This window comes from Bison bison, unplaced genomic scaffold (genome assembly GCF_000754665.1).
Source record: "Bison bison bison isolate TAMUID 2011002044 unplaced genomic scaffold, Bison_UMD1.0 scf7180017864440, whole genome shotgun sequence".
In the NCBI taxonomy this organism is placed as follows: domain Eukaryota; kingdom Metazoa; phylum Chordata; class Mammalia; order Artiodactyla; family Bovidae; genus Bison; species Bison bison.
In genome coordinates, this window is record NW_011495002.1 from 1,186,769 (window position 1) to 1,207,012 (window position 20,244).

Genomic DNA, 20,244 nt, shown 5'->3' on the forward strand with positions numbered 1-20,244 from the left:
GTCTCAACTGTTTTTATCTCCCCCGAACAAAACAACCGATCCCTCAAGTCTACAACTAATGATGACTTAAAAAGTGAACGCTGGACTTCTGAAGATTTGGAGAGAAGCGTGAAGGCAGGCAGAGGTGGAGTTCAGGGGAAAAGCACTAACTCTTATCAGTAACTTACTGTAAGCCAAGAGGTTTCCTTTACTGTTGTTCAGTCAGTAAGTCGTGTCCGACTCTTTGTGACCCCATGAACTGCAGCACGCCAGGCTCTTCTGTCCTCCACCATCTCCTGCTGCTGCTACTGCTGCTAAGTCACATCAGTTGTGTCCGACTCTGTGCGACCCCACAGATGGCAGCCCACCAGGCTCCTCTGTCCCTGGGATTCTCCAGGCAAGAATACTGGAGTGGGTTGCCATTTCCTTCTCCTAGATTTGCTCAAATTCAGGTCCGTTGAGTTGGTGATGCTATCCCACCATCTCATCCTCTGCTGCCCCTTCTCTTTCACCTTCAATCTTTCCCAGCATCAGGCTCTTTTCCAATGATGTCATTTAACCCTTATCCCAACCCCAGGATCGTGGCATTGTGGAGTGGGGCCAGGAGTTCGACCCTGGCCGTGGGGACTCAGAAGGCTTGCTCCCCCGTGTTTCTGGGGTGTCTGAAGGCGCTCAGCTGGCCAGTGGCACCCAGTACCCAGAGACTGAGAGGAGCACCAAATGCGAAAGTCTTAGCTTCAGCACCTTGGGTGCTTTTCGTCCCTACCCCACCCCGTCCCCATCCACAAAAAGCCCTTCTCTTCTCCTGGATAATCTGAACAATGGGAAAGCAGTCTCGAGGCGCGGGGGTGGGGCGGCCAGCAGAAACAAAGCCACAAACAGGCCGTCCTTGTTGGCGACAGACAGGACCAGCGTGGCACCACGGCTGGGATAAGGCTCACAGTGTTCACCACCCCGGCGGCCGAGGGGCAGCTCGTGGGCCCCGTGCAGCCACAGGAGTGAGCCTGGGTCACACTCAAGAACTGACCTTTTTTTTGGTGTTTGAAGATTTTTTGATGTGGCTCATTTTTGAAGCCTTCATTGAATTTGCTATAATATTGCTTCTCTTCAGGTTTTGCTTTTTGGCCCTGAAACATGTGGAATCTTCGCTTCCTGACCAGGGATCTAACTGGTATCCCCTGCACTGGAAGGCGAAGTCTTAGCCACTGAACCACCAAGGAAGTCCTGAACTGATCTTTTAACTCTAAGCACAGGAGGTCGTCCTATGGGATGGTGGCTTTTGCCCTTCCTTGGCTCAGATTTCGCACCTTTCCAGCACCTATGAGAAGGACTCAGGGCTGAATGCTTGGCTGAAATGCAGCTCTGACTAGAGGGATGCAGCTAAGAGAAGGGGATTCTTGCTGTGCTTGTTGGATGCTGACACGTGTGGGTGCAGACACATCCTGTCCTGTGAAGCAGCAGCAGAGAAGCAACATGCAGACCAGAGCACGTGGGACTGTCCATTGTACTTGTTGTTGTTCAGTCGCTTGGTCGTGTCTGACTCTTTGCGACCCCATGGACTTCTGCACACCAGGCTTCCCTGTCCTTCACCATCTCCTGGAACCTGCTCAAACTCATGTCCATTGAGTTGGTGATGCCATCCAACCATCTCGTCCTCTGTTGTTCCCTTCCCCTCCTGCCTTCAATCTTTCCCAGCATCAGGGTCTTTTCTAGTGAGTCGGCTCTTTGCATCATGTGGCCGAAGTATTGGAGCTTCAGTTTCAATACAATATGGACAGGGAAATAGTGGGGCTCATCTTGAACTGCAAGATGCAAAACTGCTCCTTTTTTAAAAACTCTTTTACACTGGAGTAGAGCTGCGTTATACTGTTGTGTTAGTTTCTGCTGTACAGCAAAGTGAATCAGCTCTATAATCCCCTTTTTTGGATTTTCCTTCCCATTTAGGTCACCATGGAGCACTGAGTAGAAAAACTGATCCTTACGTGATGAAAAAGTCCCCTAGCTGGGGGAAACTGAGGCTGTGACAGGCAGGGCTGGATGAGCCTCCAGGCCTGTGACCGGTAGGCCGGGCATTTTCTGGTGTTTTCCACTGGCAGCCGACCTTAGCTCAGCTGTGCAGGCCTCGCAGGGAGCAGGTGGCCGGAGCTGGCCTGGCGGGATTAGAGGCGCTATAAATACTACCACCGTCAGTGAGCTCGCTGCCTTTCAAAGGCAGTAGCCACGTGGGAGGTGGGGCAGAGGGGATACGGCAGAGTGGAGCCGTCTGCATCTGTGGGATTTGTGCTTCCTGAGGACTCACCTAGTGTGAACAGCAGAAGCAGCATTTCAAGATTAGCTGAACCTCCCCACAAGGGACTAGCTCAGTGTGTCCCAGAGGAAGATGCTGATGCAGTGGATTTTTTTGACTGCTTCCATCTCTGATGGAAAGCCTTTTTGCTTTCTTTCCCTCAGGGAGGGTCCCTCTGGGGCCCTGAAGTTCTGAAGCTTTAGGACACAAATGTTTTAAAGGTCAAACCTCAGCCCTTTAAATTCTACGGTGGCCACCATCCTCTGGACGACATGTGATTTCCATGCTGGCCTTGGCAAGATGAGACAGGTACCTAATGGTGTTGCAATTCCAAGCTCGATTTCTACAGAGCACATGCTCACCTCCTCCCTCTCCAGCAACCTTCCAGCTAACCCCTCCCCGACAAGGCTGAGCTTGGGAGGCCGGGGACCAAGACAAAGAACAGCCTCCTTGGATGGGATCATGGCCATCAGGGAGGGGACGGCCACTCATGTGGGAGTGATCACGTCCTGTTAAGTTCACAATAACCAGGGAAATTGAAAAAAATGAAATAAAGACATTTCAAAATTTGTGAGAAACAGGCAAGGAAGATCAAATAAAACCAAATTTTCTGAAAGGAGCTGGAATGCTCTCGAAAGAGAAATTCCTGCCCACCCGCCACAACTAGAAAGGAGAATGGGTGGTCCCCAGGCTGCTTTCGGTGGGGAGGGAACGTGCCAGGCGAGGAGGAGGTATCTGCCATCTCCCTGCCTTGGTCTGCCAGCTCGCAGGCTCTCTCTTCCCCAGTTCCTGGGAGGTGAGCCCAGATGAAGTCTACGAACTACCACCTCCAAGGGCATGCAATCTCATGGACGAATAAAGTCAGGAGGGTGAAGCCCAGATGGGTGCAAGTGCTGAGATCCAGAAAAGAGCTTTAAACAAATATGTTCAAGGTATGAAAAAGAATGGGAAAGAACCACTAGGGTCCAAGGATACACTCCAAGCCCCCTTGCTCTGAGTTTGCCGTTTCCATGAAGGAGGGTCACCTTAAAACAGGTGAGCAAACATGGTTAAAAGAGATTTGAAGACTAAAAGTAATGAGAGGCAGCGAAGCATTTTGTCTGTGCAAGTCCCAGATTGCTAACAGCATCTGTACTGAAAACGCTCATAGACGTGGCAGAAAAAGTGATTGCAGAGATTCTAGGAGCTCAAGGTGGGCAAATCCCCTGAAGATGGATTTGAGAAGGGGCCAGCCCCCGACCACCATGGGAATATGGACAACTGGGTCTTACCAGCTCTTGTGTTTTCCCTTCTAACAGTGCTACGCGGCTAAATGAAAAAGCCCACGTAGCCTTAGGCTGCACTGATGAGAATTATAAAGTCAAAACCAGACCAATTTACTCCATTAGCTCAGGTCAGACCTGATTTCGAGTTTGTGCTCCATGTTCTCAGAGGAGAACCAACAGGCACAATTCAAAGAGCAGAACCAAAACACCTCAGGGTCTGGAAGTCAGGCTGTTAAAAGGGATCGAAATGGGCTTTGGCTATTTGAAAGGCTGCCACGTGGAAGGTGGATTAGATGGACTCTGTGGCAAAGGGTCGGCTTCCCCGGTGGCTCAGCAGGTAAAGAATCTGCCTGCAAGGCAGGAGCCATAGGAGACGCAGGTTCGACCCCTGAGCTGGCAAGCTCCCCTGGAGAAGGAAATGGCAACCCACTCCAGTATCCTTGCCTGGAGAATCCCATGGACAGAGGAGCCTGGCGGGCTACAGTCCATGGGGTTGCACAGAGTTGGACACAACTGAGTGACTGAGCATGCAGGCACGTGGCAAAGGACAGAGAGACGAGGATGACGCCCCATCAGCCCTTTATCTGGGGGGCGTTACGTCACCACCTCCTCCCTGCCTCCCAGGTAGCCGTGTTCTAATTACTTCTAAAGTTTTGATTCTACAGGGACCTACTGGTTTCCGCAGCTATCAGTTTGTTATTATGACAGTGTGCTTTATATGTGTATTCGGTCAAAAAATAATTACTGGGCACCTGTCCCATGCCAGGCGCTACGGGCATATATTGGATTAATAAGTTTGTTCAGGGTTTTCCATCCAACATTATGGAAAAACCTGACTGAACTTTTTGGCTAACTCGACCCAACGGCGAACATGGCAGAGGTGATGCCAGCCTCACGGAGTCCCCGTGACTCCAGAGCGCGGTGTCGTGATGGGGGGTTTGGGGACAGCAGCGGCCACAGGGTGCGGGAAGCCGGCTGACCACATCCAGTCCTGGTCCCAGGTGCTGGACGAGGAGGTGGAAAGGGTTTCAGACTAAAGGGATGACGCGGGCAGAAGCTTGGGCGAGAGCACACACGAAGCGACCCTTCAGTCCCAAGAGCTCTGTGCGGCTGGAGTGGGGAGCAGGACACTGAGATGGGCCTGGCACTGTGTTTCAGGCTCAGGTTTACATTGGTACCAGGGATCCAGTGGAGGGGCCGTATGCCGTTCGCTCCATGAGGACTGGTTTGGACGCGATGTGTGTGGACCCCCGCCCCGGGAGCTGTGGTCCCAGAGGAGGGGGAGCTATATGAGTAGAAACAGGGATGTGCTTAGTTGCTCAGTCATGTCCGACTCTTTGCGACCCCACGGACTGTAGCCTACCAGGCTCCTCTGTCTCTGTGGATTCTCCAGGCAAGAACACTGGAGTGGGTTGCCATGCCCTCCTTCAGGGGATCTTCTCAACCCAGGGATCGAACCCAGGTCTCCCTCATTGCAGGCAGATTCTTTACCAGCTGAGCCACCAGGGAAGCCCAAGAATGCTGGAGTGGGTAGCCTATCCCTTCTCCAGGGGATCTTCCAACCAGGGTCTCCTGCATCACAGGTGGATTCTTTACCAGCTGGGCTATCAGGGAAGCCCAGAAAGAGGGATATGAGGTGGCGAATGGAGAAGAGGGAGATCCCATGGGTGTTTAGAAAGCCAAGACAGGGCTCTGCACCTGAGTGGACCTCAGGGTGAGGAAGACGGCCAAGCTAGGGAGGAGCCCAGGCTTCCGGTTCTGCCAACTCCAGGCAGAAGTCCATGTTGGTTACTGAAACAGGGTAATGGAGAGGAGAAAGAGTGCCAGCCATAAGCACCCTGTGGGACAGGATGGGCTGGCGCCCGAGGGAAATAATAGCACATCTCCACAAAGGAGGCAGTTAGTGTTTGGGTGAGAAGCTCGGGAGACAGATGCAAGGCAAAGATGCTGCTTCAGGAAATCAGCCAGATGGGCAACCAGAGTCACATTCTACAGAAGGAGGGCTGAGGAGGGAGGTCACTCGGACAGAAGGAGGTGCCCACCTGCAGTGAGGAAGAGGGATGTTCCAGCCAGAAGCCTGTGAAGGGATACTCAGAAAAGAAAGTGAAAGTGAAGTTGCTCAGTCTGTTTGACTCTTTTCGACCCCGTGGATTGTAGCCCATGGAATTTTCCAGGCAAGAGAACTGGAGTGGGTGGCCATTTCCTTCTCCAGAGGATCTTCCTGACCCAGGGATAAAACCCGGGTCTCCCGCATTGCAGGCAGAGGCTTTACCTCTGAGCCACCAGGGAAGATACTCAGAAAGGAAGACAGCAAAGCAGCTGAGCTGAGAGCCACCGAAGCCACAGGAGATGAGCCTAGGTTGTGGACGATGGCTGCCCCAGACACGGGGACGTGAGAAGAGGACAGTGTCCATGGGAGCTGCGGCCTGAGCGCACGGGGACTGGGGCCAGCTCTCTAGGGGGACAGTGGCAAACGGGGGCAGGAATGCAGCAGAGGGACGATCTCGGAAGGAACAGGTGTCCCTCGCTCCAGAAGGAGGAGGCAGGTGGGCTTCGGTGGGGACCGCAGATGGCCCAGGTGGGGAGCACAGATGGGGGCCTGCAGCAGTGGGAAGCGTGGGCGAGAGGTGCTTTTGCATAATTCTCTTGAGGAGCTTGGATGCCACGGAGTGGAGAAATGTAGGAGCCTGCTGGATAAAGGTTTTCATGTTTTCTTTAAGTTTTTTCCAAAAGTTGGGAGCCTTGAGCATATTTAAACACTGATACGAAGGAGTGATTTGGGAGAGGTTGACATTGGACAGAGGGAGACACTGAGACAGAGTCCCTGACCAGAAAGAATGGATGAGATTGTGCAGGTGGGCACACACGGAGGTGCCACTCAGATGGGGGGTGGGGGAGTGTGGTTCACGCCTCCACGGCTGCAAACACACAGGGGCCCTGGGCCTCGGGGCATGCTGATTACTCTAAGTGTGACCCCTCAATCCAAAATGGCATCTCCCTCCTCTTTGCCTTTACTTCATTTTTTCTCCCAAGCAGCTGTGACTACTGTGGAAGGCTGCGTACATGCAAGCGTGCTCAGTCACTTCAGCTGCATTTGACTCTTTGCGACCCTGGTGGACTGTAGCCCACCAGGCCTCTCTGTCCATGGGATTCTCCAGGCAAGAATTCTGGAGTGGGTTGCCGTGCCCTCCTCCAGGGGATCTTCCTGACCCAGGAATCCAACCCACGTCTCTTATGTCTCCTGCACTGCCGGCAGATTCTTTACCACTGAGCCACCAGGGAAGCCCAGAAGGCTGCGGAATGGGCCCTCAAAGAGATGCTCCCACCCTCATCCCCAGCACAAGGGTTCATTACTGTATATGGTAACAGAGATGATGAAATTATGGAGCTAAGAGTGCCTGGGCAGGTCCTAAATACTGTCACAAGTGTCCTGATGATAGAAAGAGGGGCACGTAGAGGAGGAGATGATAAGAAGACCAGAGATGAGAGTGACTTGGCCAAGGAATGCCAGCCGCCACCAGGAGCTGCAAGGGCAAGGCCTGGATTCTTTTCTAAACCCATTGGAGGGAGTCTGCCCCGCTAGCGCCTCAAATTCAGCCCAGTGAACTGAATTTCGACTTCTGGCCTCCAGAACTAGGAGGGAATAAATTTCTGTTGTTTTAAGCCATCAGGTTTGTGGTCATTTGTTACAGGAGCCACAGGAAACTAACACACTATCCAACACCACCGAATGTGTCAATTGCCTGTCTTCTCCCAGAGATTATAAACCCCTCTAATAAAATAGACAGTGTGTGTTTGTTTCACTGGGGTAGCCATGGAGCCTGGTGTGGAGCAGCGGCTCAAGCATTTGCTTTAAATGACTGCATGAATAAACACGCACGTGCTCTGTCTCTGGGGAGCTGTGTTGTAAATAGAAAAACTCTAAGCCAGGGCTCCCCAACCTCCGGGATCTAATGCCTGACGATCTAAAGTGGAGCTGATGTAATAATAACAGAAATAAAGTGCACGATACATGTAAAGGGCTCGAATCATCCTGAAACCATCCCAACCCACCCCACACCAGTCTGTGGGAAAACCGCCTTCCAGGAAACTGGTCCCTAGTGCCAAAGACGTTGGGGACCACCGCTCCAAGTGTCACCCAACCCACTGGAAGTCTTCCGTCGCCCAGGCTTTAGACAAGTTTGGCAATACATCCATGAGTGCTCAAAAACTCTTTCCTTACTGGCATTTCTAACATTTGGCTGGTGTGTACAGATTTACCAGATCTAAGCCAAAGGATGACATACATCAATTCCTCTCTTTCAGAGCTCACCGAAGCTTGTGGGTAACGGCATGAGTGCGTGCTCAGTCGCTCAGCTGTCTTTGTGACCCTACAGACTGTAGCCTGCCAGGCTCCTCCATCCATGGGATTCTCCGGGCAAGAACACTGGAGTGGGTTGCCATTTCCTCCTCCAGGGGATCTCCTCAACCTAAGGACCGAAGCTGCATCTCTCGTGTCTCTTGCATTAGCAGGTAGATTCTTCACCGCTGAGCCACCTGGGAAGCCCCGTGGGTAACGGACATTTCTGAATTAGCAAGACAACCAAAGGTTGGGATGAGCACTGTCGACACCTGGCAGTGGAGACTGTGAACAGGTTCTCAGGGAGAAAAACACGCAATATGTGTCCCGTGTGTGGGTGAAGTCTGTCTAGAGAAGGACTGTATAAATCTATCAAGAGGTTGAATTTATTTTAAACACAGAAAAGAAAAGAAAAAAACACATCCCACAGAAATTTGGAAGGGTATGATAGGTATCACTAGAAGAATTCACAAAATGATTCACTGGCATCGACTATACCAGTAGCTGTTGATTGACATACAGCCATCCTTCCGTTTCACGGGAGCCAGTGTGTCTGGGGACCACGGAGCAGGGAGCTGGCGTTTTCTGCTTCCAGCGTGCCAGATGTGATGCTAAGCTATTACTCCTTTGAAAAGTCTCAGAAGGTGGGTATTCTTACCATGTCTGCATGGCAGCTGGGGAAGTCTAGGCTTTCAGTATTCAGTGACCTCCCAATGGGTGAGTGGTGGGGTCAGGGTTTGAACCCAGGCCCGGGGGGCCCCTAGACCCACACTCATGAGCACTGAGCCACGTGGCCACGAATTCAAGCCTAAGCTAACCCCTCCCCCTTGGCTCTCTGCCCCCTCCCCAACCCACCCGTTTTAAATCAAAATCCACAAAGAGGGCAGTCAAGTGTCACAAGAGCCCAGGGCCACTTGGCACAACTCACAGCCCTGCCTTTGAACCCGTCTCCGGTTCAGAGAGGGGCCAGCTCTCCAAACCTTCTTGTTTTCTGTTTGCTTTGGTAAGGGCCAATTCATTCCTCAAGCCACATGGGTTAAGAGCCGTGTCTGCGGGAGGATTAAAGGCGGGCCTTTGAGAACTGTCTGGTTTCTGATTAGCGATGCGCAGCTTTCCTAGGCACTATTATCTGCCACACGTGTTTTTTCTCAGCATCACACTACGGTTCTTTGAGGTTCACCCTGGGCTCAGAAGGAGTGCAAAAGGACTCCCAGAATAATCTCCTGAAGCAACTTAATCGTGTTTCCTTCACTGCCTGAACAAGCGGGCACTCCCACCCAGAGCTGGAAATTGTGCGAAACCCTTTAAGCTAAAATTTTATTTAAGATAAAATAAAAGAACACGTTCAGCAAAGGCCATGGATCAGTTAGCTAAAGGCAACTGTACTTCTCCATTCACTCTTTCAGTCTGCCTGCAGATACAAGAGACACCTAAGTGCTGGGCGAGGTACAGCGGGTGTTAAGTGCTCCACTGACTGTTTTCTTAAGACATTTCTGTTCTTGTATATTTCCAGCTTCTCCAGGTGAGAACTTGAATCCAAGGTTTGCTTAGAAATATTGTTTGTGCAGGTCAGCACTGTTCCCAAATTTATGCGCTTAATTATGTCTTTTCGGATGGGGCTTTTGGGTGGCGAGGGGTGAGGGTGGGAGGGTGTTGGTATCACAGCATCCGATAGAAGTACCAGTGTGTGATTCGTTCCTTTGACCAAACTCCGGGAGATGGTGAGGACGGGGAAACCTGGCGTGCTATGGTCCATGGGATTGCAGAGTCGGACACGACTGCATGAACAATAGCCATGCTGTTGGGAAACACTTTTGTGTAACCAGGATGATACCTGATTGTTTTCTCTTATTTCTGGGTCCAGTGGTCTCTATCGTCCCTCAACACAAAATAACCAACTGAGCATACCAATCAGCGTTTTCTGTCCTCATGTGCTCATTTCAATAAGTCTATTCAGTGTTTCTTGAGATAGTTTACAAAAAAAAAAGTGTTTAAGATATTTTACATCGGCTCTGCTGACTCCCCGCATGTCCTTGTCAGCATGGATCTACCGGACATCAGAGTTCCAGGCCACCAGGAAGGTGCTCCTGTTCATGGCCCAAAGCACCAGGGAGTGAGAGCAGATGCTGAAATCGGAAAGCCATTCAGCCACCAACACCATGGCCCCGTTTTGTCCACAAGGGTCTGGACTATGCAACCTGACCAAGCCAATGTCTGGGCCCTATATGCTATAACAGGCCCATCAGATAAGAAGAAAAATGCTCCCCTACTTCTGTTATCTTTAAACTGTGCGTGCATGTATCCATGCTAAGTCGTTTCAGTCCTGTCTGACTCTGTGCGACCCTATGGACTGTAGCCCACCAGGCTCCTCTGTCCATGCAATTCTCCAGGCAAAAATACTGGAGTGGGTTGCTGTGTCCTCCTCTGGGGCATCTTCTTGACCCAGGAATTGAACCCATGTCTCTTATGTCTCCTGCTTTGGCAGGCAGGTTCTTTACTACTAGCGCCACCTGGGAAGCGCAGGCATCTCAGTCTTTAAGCTGAGATGAATAACAACGTTTTTTTAAAAAGCCACAGACAGACATAAAATACAATTCCTGGAAGTCTATGAGTTGATCCCCACTGGGTTATTCGGCTACTGGGTGGAATGATTCCTGACTGCTGTCTTTCTCTAATAAATCTGCTTTTGCACCGGGAGAGCCTCGGAGTGGAGCCTGGGAACCACATCCTCAATATGAGGCTGGGGTCTGGCAGGCAGCACCTGCAGAAGCCGAAGGAGAATGCACGCGTCTTCCCCCTGGTTCCCAAGCCCTTGCAGGTGGCCGCCCTGCACCCGTTCTTTGCAGAACCCAGGTGTCTACTGATAGGTGAAACTGAAACTAAGTAATTACAATTTTGTGCCAAATCAGATACTACTGTTTACGCAGGAAGCAGCAGAAGGGATCAAGATCGTGAGACAATTTGGGGTGGGGGACGGGAATGGATAAACACAACTGGATAAAATACTAGAAACTTAATTTCTTCCCTGAAAATTGTGAACGTGTTTCAACTTTTCAGGGTTAGTGATGCTGGGTCTGCAGGGCGTGGGTGAGATAGCACTGGATTGTTCAACTAATGGTAAGCAGAATAAACCCAAAAAGCAAAGGGACCCGACTTGAACACTGGTACTTCTACTGGATACTACGATGCCAACCACACCCTCCCAAAAGCCCCATCTGCAAGGATGTAACTAAGCACATAAATCTTGACAAGTGTGTTAGTCACTCAGTCGTGTCTGACTCTGCACGACCCCATGGACTGCAGCTCACCAAGCTACTCAGTCCATGGGATTTCCCAGGCAAGAGTACTGGAGTGGGTTGCCATTTCCTTCTCTAGGGGATCTTCCCCACCCAGGGATCGAACCCGGGTCTCCCACATTGCAGGCAGACTCTTTACTGCTGGAGCTTGGGACAGTGCTAATGTGCAAGAAGAATATTTCTAAGCAATTCCTACACTCAGATCCTTACTTCAAGAAGCTGGAAACACAAGAATACCTAAGTCTTATGGAAATAGTAAGTGGGGCATTTCAAAAGAAAGCAAACGAGTTGGATAGTTTGTTGTTGTTTAGTCACTAAATTGTGTCCGATTCTTGGGACCCCATGGGCTGTAGCCTGTCAGGCTCCTCAGGCTCCTCCAGGCAAGAATACTGGAGCAGGCTGCCGTTTCCTTCTCTAGGGGATCTTCCCAACCCAGGGATGAAACCCATACCTCTTGCATTGGCAGGTGGACTCCTTACCACTGAGCCACCAGGGAAGCCCCTAGTTGACTAGTTAGGTCTGGTCAATCAATCCATGTGGCCTTAAATGACAAGAGGGTGCCTCTCTTTCAGAGTTTGCTAGAGCTGCTGTAACAAAGCACTGCAAACTGGGCAGCCTAACAACACGTTATCATCTCTCAGTCCGGGAGTGACACCAAAGTCAAGGTGTCAGCAGGGTCACGCTCCCTCTGAAGGCCCAGGGAAGGGTCTGCTCCAGGCCTCCCAGCTTTCAGCAGCATCCAGCATCCTCTGGTCTCCAGGCGGCACCCTCCTTGTGTCTGTGTATCCATATCCCACCCCTGCAAGAACAGCAGTCAGATGGAACAGGGGTCCACCTGACCCACCCACCAGGACCTCACCTGAACCCTATTTCCAAATAAGGTCTCATTCCAAGGTGCTGGGCCTAGACCTTCAATACAGAACTTTGGGGTGGACACAATTCAACCCATAACCATCAGAACAGAACACTTGGGATTGTGTACAGAGTCATACTTTCCCTTTTTACCACCCATTGACGTCAAAAAGCAAGGCTCAGGGTGGATCCAGGGTAAAAACCTATTTTAAATCTCTTTTAAAAAATAATCAGATCCTTAAGTAGTAACAGCCACTGGCCTGAGATACTCCTGCATCCTACTGTGAGATGCTCTGGGTGGATGCTGAAGCTGAAGCTCCAATACTTTGGCCACTGGATGCAAAGAGCCGACTCACTGGAAAAGACCCTGATACTGGGAAATATTGAAAGCAGGAGGAGAATGGAGCGGCAGAGGATGAGATGTTGGATGGCTTCGCCGACTCAATGCACATGAGTTTGAATAAACTCCGGGAGATGGTGAAGGACAGGGAGGCCTGGTGTGCTGCCGTCCATGGGGTTGCAAAGAGTCAGACATGACTGAGCGACTGAACAACAGCAGCAACCACATGGTTGGATAGCAAGGCTGCCTTCTCTCTCTGCCCTAAGTGACAGCCACACACACGCACACACACACTCCCCACCCCACCACTACCACCACCACCGGCATCAAACAGCCTCCATTTGTTGGAGCTGGGGGAGGCCAGTGGGGTGCAGCCTGGAGGCCTTGGCACGGCCCCACAACCTCAGCAGAATCTGAATCTGGGGCCATGAAGCCCACCCTGCAGCAGCCTAGCGAGAGAACCCCTTCATACCCGCCTTCCTGAAACAGCTGAGTTCACCCACATCAACCTGTGGATAGTCTATTTAGCCCATTGACAACTTGTTGCAATTACTCATTTCTTAAGAACCTGCCTCTTTTAAACTCTTCTAAAGTTCACAGCGGGCTTCCCAGGCTGTGGTAAAGAACTTGCCTACCAATGCAGGAGATGTAAGAGACTTGGGTTCGATCTCTGGGTTGGGAAGATTGCCCTGGAGGAGGGCAGGGCAACCCACTCCAGTATTCTTGCCTAGAGAGTCCCACGGACAGAGGAGCCTCTCAGGCTACAGTCCATGGGGTCACAAAGAGCTGGACATGAGTGAAGCGACTTAGCACGCACACGGTTTACAGCAATTGCTATTGGAAGGACTGGCAAGGCCCGGGGTGGGGGTGTGGTGGCACTGGGGGATCTCTGGGGCCTTCCCATCCTTCCTGCTGTCTGCCAAACCCCCCTCCGCCACTCTGCTCCATCTCCTCTGACGCTCCAGCGCCCCCTTCCCTCCCGGGCTTTGCGGTCACTCCCCTTCCCTGCTGATCTTACTCTCCGTTGCTCTGACTCTGTCTCTCCCTTTCCTCTGCTCCTAGCTCTTCCCCTCTGGCTTCTCTGGGTTCAACATCCAGGGCTGCTGGGTGTGACCGTCAGGTCGTTCACCGCATGCAAGTGCTTTGGTGGCTCTTCCTGCCAACATCCCTCTGGGTGGACGCCATTCCCATTTTCTATGAAGGGGGTTAGGGAGGTTCAGCAGCAGCCAAGCCTGTGCTTTGCAGGGATTCTTCCCCACCTCTCTTAAGACAGAAGGGCCCCCTCTCTTGGCAACGGCTCCCCCACACTAGAGCGGCAGAGAGCATCAGAAAACAGCAGATGTTTAAAAACTGGCATTGTGAAGTAAAAATGGAAACTGGTCAGCTAAAATCATCTAAAGCTGCTAAAACTTGCCTACTTAATATGATTTGCTACGAATTTTAGAAAAAAAAAAAAAAAACCAACCACTCCCTGGTGGCTCAGATGGTAAAAGAATCCGCCTGCAATGAGGGAGAGACCCAGGTTCGAACCCTGGGTTGGGAAAAAGGGAATGGCAACCCAACTCCAATATTCCTTCCTGGAGAATCCCATGGACAGAAGAGCCTGGTGGGCTACAGTCCATGTGGTTGCAAAGAGTTGGACACAACTGAGCCACTAACACTTTAGAAAAAAAAGACCACGCATTTGGGGTACCAAATTGGCGAGTTGGGTACATTTAGCAAGCTCATCCATTCACTTCACCACAGTGGCCTCACATCCAGGAATATGGGGGTCTGGTACCTTTTGGAGTGCTTCTCTGCACTAAAAAGCCTATTGAAAAGACATATCCTACCTGGTTAGTGGTTTCTATTCTGTCCCCAAGGCTGGGATTCAGGGGGCAATTGTGATCAGTTCCAAGGGGCTGTGTTTCTGTAAGTTTAGCGTTATCAGTTCCTCTCCCCAAGAGGAAGGAACACCTGCCTCCTTCACCAGCTCATGGCCACCACCCTCTGTCTGCGATCACCACAAGTGTCTACTAGAGAAACGCAGCCTCTCAGGACACTGGGTGTCATGGGGCTTTATACTCAGTAACGTTAGGGACGGAGACCATGGCTCTTCCGGAAGGTTCTGGGCCAACCTGGCTGCCTGCTTCTGACCCCAGCGCCAGCTACAGCCTTGTTCTTCGTGGTGCCACCTTGTCCTGCACAGCTCGGATCGCTGGCCTCCTCTGAGTGGCCGCTGCACCACACCTGCTCCCGCCATGCGGCACGCCTTCTGAAGCTGTTCTTTCAACCTTACTTAAAGACAGCATATTTCTGAACTGTGTGTTCCTTCACCCCAAACAGCAGTGTGTCCACCTGCGGTCACCCTGCTGACCCTGGTCTGCATCATGTCTGCTCCTTTGTTGCTATTGAGGGGATTAATTTTTATCAGGGGGTTCTTACTATTTTGAAGTTGATCTTTCAGATCAGCTAAAGCTCTCCCTTTTCACCCTCACTCCCATCAAATGGTCTAAAGAAGACAATCAGTGATTTTCTAAGTTTCCTAAAGGCAGGGAAGCAAGATGCTCCTTGGGACAAACTTCTGCTTTCCTACCTTACACTCTTCCTAAATCCACTTCCTCTTCCAACTGGGCAGAATGCATTCTGGGCTGCTTGTCTTGAAGCCCAGTGGTTCAGACAAACTCTCAGATAAGAAAATGAGGGAAGAATGAACTTTCGGAGTCAGGGATTCACTCTAAGTTAAATTGAAAATCTGTACTCGGGTATAAGCATATACATGCATTGTAGCATGCTGAAATATTAGTCTCGTGTTGTTGCTAAGTTGTGTTCAACTTTGCAACCCCATGGACTGCAGAATGCCAGGCCTCCCTGTCCCTCACTATCTTCCAGAGTTTGCCAAGTTCATGTCCCTTGAATCAGTGATGCCATCCAACCATCTCATCCTCTGTTGCCCTCTTCTCCTTTTGCCTTCAATCTTTCCCAGCACCAGGGTCTCTTATTAACTGTCAAAAGTATTTTTCACAGGCAAAGACAGATATTGAACTGAACATGTCAGGGCCTGAAGAATGGGCCCGTTCTGACTGCAAGATGAGTTTCTGCTCTGGAAAGTACAGGTTTTCCTTCAAAAAGCAGTTAGCATCACTGGGTCACTGAGTGTCTGCAACATCTGTGGCGCCAGCTCTTCTCAAAGTCCCGGAGAGAAGAGTCACTAATGATCAAAGGACCAGCGCTTGGCAAAGTGCTCTAATCCTAGGCAATGCGTAGAAAGCTCTGGAACCATCAGAAGGCTCGCACTTGGTACAGAATATCGCCCACTGCAATAAGCACTATGTGTCTATCCTAAGTGCTCTGCAATGTTAATTTCCTGATACTATGTAGTTTAAAAATTAAAAAGGTGAAAATAGACTCTCAAGTAAAAGGCCTCTTAAGAGCTTTAAAAAGAAGATAACCTCAGTATAAATAAGGAGACTGTGGCTCAGGAGGGGTGAATGCCATCGGCACCTTTCTGATCCTGATCACACAGGTAAGTATTAATTGATTCCTGTGTTTGTGTTTTGCTTATTGTGCCCCTTCTGTGTAAGGCAGGATGCTAGGCCCTGGGGATAAAAGGTGACTAACCCACAGACCCTGCCTAGGGAAGTTCAGGGCCTACAAGGAATAATAGATGTGAAGAATGAACATGGTAAGCGCTATACAAAGCTGTATGCACTAAAGTGACAGCATACCAATGAATTTAGGGGAAAACCCTTATATTTTTTCTATATATCTTTTAAGGGCAATTCCTGGTGGCTCAGTGGTAAAGAATCCGCCTGCCAATGCAGGAGATGCAGGTTCGATCGCTAGGTTAGGAGGATCCCCTGGAGAAGGAAAGGGCAACCCACTCCAGTATTCTAGCCTGGAAAGTCCTATGGACAGAGGACCCTGGTGGGCTACAGTCCACGGGATCATCAAGAGTAGGACATGACTGAGTATGCACACAGGCCAGCCTCTAGCCAAGATGTCAGAGCCGACTGATTGAGGACCAGTTGATTGAGTCATTATAAAGAAAACGTATCTGCTGCTGTGCTGTGCTCACTTGCTCAGTCGTGTCCAACTCTTTGCAACCCTATGGACTGTAGCCCACCAGATTCCTCTGCCCATGGGATTTTCCAGGCAAGAATACTGAAGTGGGCTGCCATTTCCTATTCCAGGCGATCTTCCTGGCCCAAGGATCGAACACTCACCTTTTGCGTCTCCTTCATTAGCAGCCAGATTCTTTGGCACCACCTGGGAAGCACCATCTGAGACACACCATAATACTACCGTTTGTGTTGCTGAAGAAACCACTGCTTCAGGCGTGCCGGCAAGCCCTGGCCTCAGGGCCAACTATCTGTTCCTGTTTGCTGGAACAGCACAGTGCAGAGAGGAAGGCCCTGGAGAAGGAGCTTGGAAGGCGGGCTTCTAGCTGGTGCTATCACAGGCAGACCTCGGAGATAATGCAGGTTTTGGTCTAGACCTCCTTGGTGGCTTGGATAGTAAAGAATCTGCCTGCAATGCAGGAGACCTGGGTTCAATCCTTGGGTCAGGAAGATCCCCTGGGGAAGGAAACAGCAATCCGCTCCAGTATTCTTTCTTGGAAAATTCTACGGACAGAGGAGCATGGTGGGCTACAGTCCATGGGGTCACAAAGAGTCAGACACAACACTTTCACACTTTGACTTTTTACTGCCACAGTAAAGTGAATATTGCAATAAAGCATGATTTAAAATTTAAGCTTTATTAAATACATGTATAGACATCCCTTGGAACTATTTTGCGCCATCACCGTAAAGTGAATATTGCAATAAAGTGAGTCACATGAATTTTTTGGTTTCCCAGTGCACATAAAAGTTATTTGTTGTTGCTAAGTTGCTAAGTCATGTGCGACTCTTGCAATCCCATTGGCAGGCAGATTCTTTACCACCAAGCCTCCTGGGAAGACCTTTTAAAAAGTCAAATTTACCCTATACTGTAATCTGGGCTTCTCAGGTCACTCAGTGGTAAAGAATCTGCCTGTGAATGCAGGAGACTCGGGTTTGATCCGTGGATCAGGAAGATCCCCTGGAGAAGGAAATGGCAACCCACTTCAGTATTCTTGCCTGGGAAATCCCATGGACAGAGGAGCCTGGCAGGGTACAGTTCACAGGGTCAGGGTTGCAAAGAGTTGGACACAACTGAAGCTACTTAGCACACATGCACAGATGGTAGGATTAGAATAATTAAATAGCTAAAACTAAATAACTAATACTAAAAATTAAATAACACCTATGGGAAAGCGAAGCATTTTTCTAGCTTTTACATGGTTATCACTTCAAAATACACTTGCTGCTTTTATTTTAGAAGTACAGAGTATTGCCTGTGAACTGAAGGAAGGAAGGAATATCCGTAAACTCAGTCTGCTAAGGTTCTCCATCAGACTTGACCGTAACTGAGGGAGGAGGTCCACGTGGAGTGAGAGGAGACAGGGGAGCCAGACCCTGACCGCAGAGTGAGCAACAGCCCAAAGCTTCCAGCTCTTGGAACTGGATGGTGTCCAAGTCACAGACCCTGGCATCCGAACCAACTTCCAGTCTCTTAACACAGGCTCCAAAAGCTGAGGTCTGCTCCGGGAATAGAAACCTTCTCTGTTTTTCCTAAAATCCTCTTTTAAATGGTTTCAAGGTTGTGCAGTGTTTTGCTAATGTTTTAGGGAACTATGGAAAAATTTGCACACTGTAGGGAGAAATAATACAACCAGGAGAACCAGGAGAACAGGGTTGCTGGGCTACCTGACTCAGGCAGCCGTGCTGTCAGGGGTCTCCCCACCCAGGGGAGGTGGCCTGGAATATGCTTCTGACATCCCCTTGCAGTTTCCCAGTTTCATGGGGGACGGACTGAGAGGGAGGGCTGGGCTGGGGTGATGGAGTGGCCAAGGTTGCCGAGTCATGACCCAGTGTCAGAGGGCTTAGGTGATGGGCTATAGACCTCGTGTTGTCCTTGATGAGTTTATTCAGGTGTTGGGTCAAAGGATCAAATATTAAACTATGGGTTTTTTTTTTTAATCCAAGCGAAGTTTAAAATGTGTGTCAGACTTGATTTTAAGGGACCCCTCTTAGGGCTCATCTAGCTAAGTGGTTCTTGTGATAATGGCCAGTGACAATGCTCATGATGTTCCTGACATCACTTGTCTCCAAACCTCTTCTTGTCTTATGTCCTCGGTACCAGTCATTTATGATGGGAACTGCACACACTCAGCTATTTCTGTTATGGTTTTTCCATTATGCTGTAAAAAAGGAGAATTTCTACAGGACTTAAATATGTAGTCACCACAACAAACAAGGAACTGAGTTCAAAAGACCTCTATTTCATCTTATCCTCTTCTCATCTCCATCTTTAAAACTCACAGAGCACAGTCTACGATGTGGAGTTGTTTATGAATGCCATTATTATTTTCTTGCTGCTGTTGATAAATGTTACAAACAACCTTAAATTATATACTGTGTGCTTTGGATTATAGAGCATTTTGGAATTTTTTCTCATGTTTTCTGAACATATCTCCTACATCTGAACTGCCCAGGTGAGTTGATAAAGGAAGGGTGTGTACTGCTTATTTAAGGCTGTGCAGCGCCACCGACAGGCCCTGCCAATGAGGAGGCGCTATCCACTCTTGTTCACACCTCTATCCTTGAAGACGGCACAGGGTTTCGGATCCTGTAGGTGCCTGGTAAGTGTGTGGTGAATCATGGCTCCATAGGAAGGATATAGCAGTGTAAACATACAAAGAAAGGAACTTTCACCCATGAAACAATCATACCAATTAAATTTGGAAAAGAGACAGTTGACTCTGGGTGTTTAAAGATGGGCTGGAAATTATTCAGTAAGACAGAATATCATTAAGAAAGGCAAAGCCTGCCTTCTTCAGCAGGAGGAAGCCCCTTACAGAAATGCCAGAAGTTCTTAGACCCAGTGAAAGTGAAAGTTGCTTAGTTGTGTCCGACACTTTGCGGCCCCATGGACTGTAGCCTGCCAGGCCCTCTGTCCAAGGAATTCTCCAGGCAAGGACACTGGAGTGGATGGCCATTTCCTTTCTCTAGGGGATCTTCCCAAACCAGGGATCGAACCCAGGTCTCCTGCCTGCAGGCAGATTCTTTACTGTCTGAGCCACCAGGAGAAGCATAGACCTGATGCCATCCTTGATTAACTGTCATTTGTATTTTGGGATGAAAATATCTAGGAGAGGCTGTCACCTTATCCAGCACAGCACTGCATTATGGAATACAAGACTTCTCCCTTTAAAATGGCAATTTCCTCTTTTCTAAAACCAGACGCAGAGGCGGGGGCGGGGGTGGGTCTGTCCTTACCGTCAGCGACAAGGCCATGCAGACGAACGTGAACTTCTTGATGTGGGCTGCCGTGACCGTGTTGCTCGTGCTCACCAGTTTATTGCTGGGGTTATTCTAGAGGGGGCAAGAAAAGGCTCCGGGTTATCCTGGGCTGACCACTCATGCTTCTTACCAAGCATCTCGTTTCTGTTTGATTTGACGCGTCTGAAGCATAGATGTCAAGGGACAGCTTCGAAGACGGCTGCCACTGGACGTCTCTCTCAGACAGCTGTCAGGTTTTTGGATGTGATCGCTAACCAGAGGGAGCTCCGGACTGAATTGCCCAGCAGTGTCTCCAGAGTCAGTCCCCTCTCCGGGGCGCTGGGTGCCCAGCCACCTAGTTCAGGGCCCCAGCACTTCCTGCAGTGTCCGACCATCCTGGGCTCTGCAGTCAAGGATGGCAACTGAGCCTGCATCAGGGGGCAGCTGAGCCCCCAGATCGTATCTGGGGGCACATGTCAAGACTCCTGTGAGGGGCACATTTGCTCCCTAAGATAAAGGACTGGGTGTTTTACCCATCTCTTT

The 20,244-nt window shown here is 50.0% G+C and overlaps 1 protein-coding gene across 1 annotated transcript in view; it reads right to left on the reverse strand.

Annotated features, from left to right (window-relative positions):
* Positions 1-20,244, reverse strand: part of ANKH (ANKH inorganic pyrophosphate transport regulator) — a 170,547-nt gene that overhangs the window by 16,405 nt on the left and 133,898 nt on the right. The window contains exon 8 of the mRNA XM_010858798.1: positions 19,699-19,794. Coding sequence (XP_010857100.1) covers positions 19,699-19,794 — 96 coding nt within the window. The remainder of the gene's footprint in view (positions 1-19,698; positions 19,795-20,244) is intronic.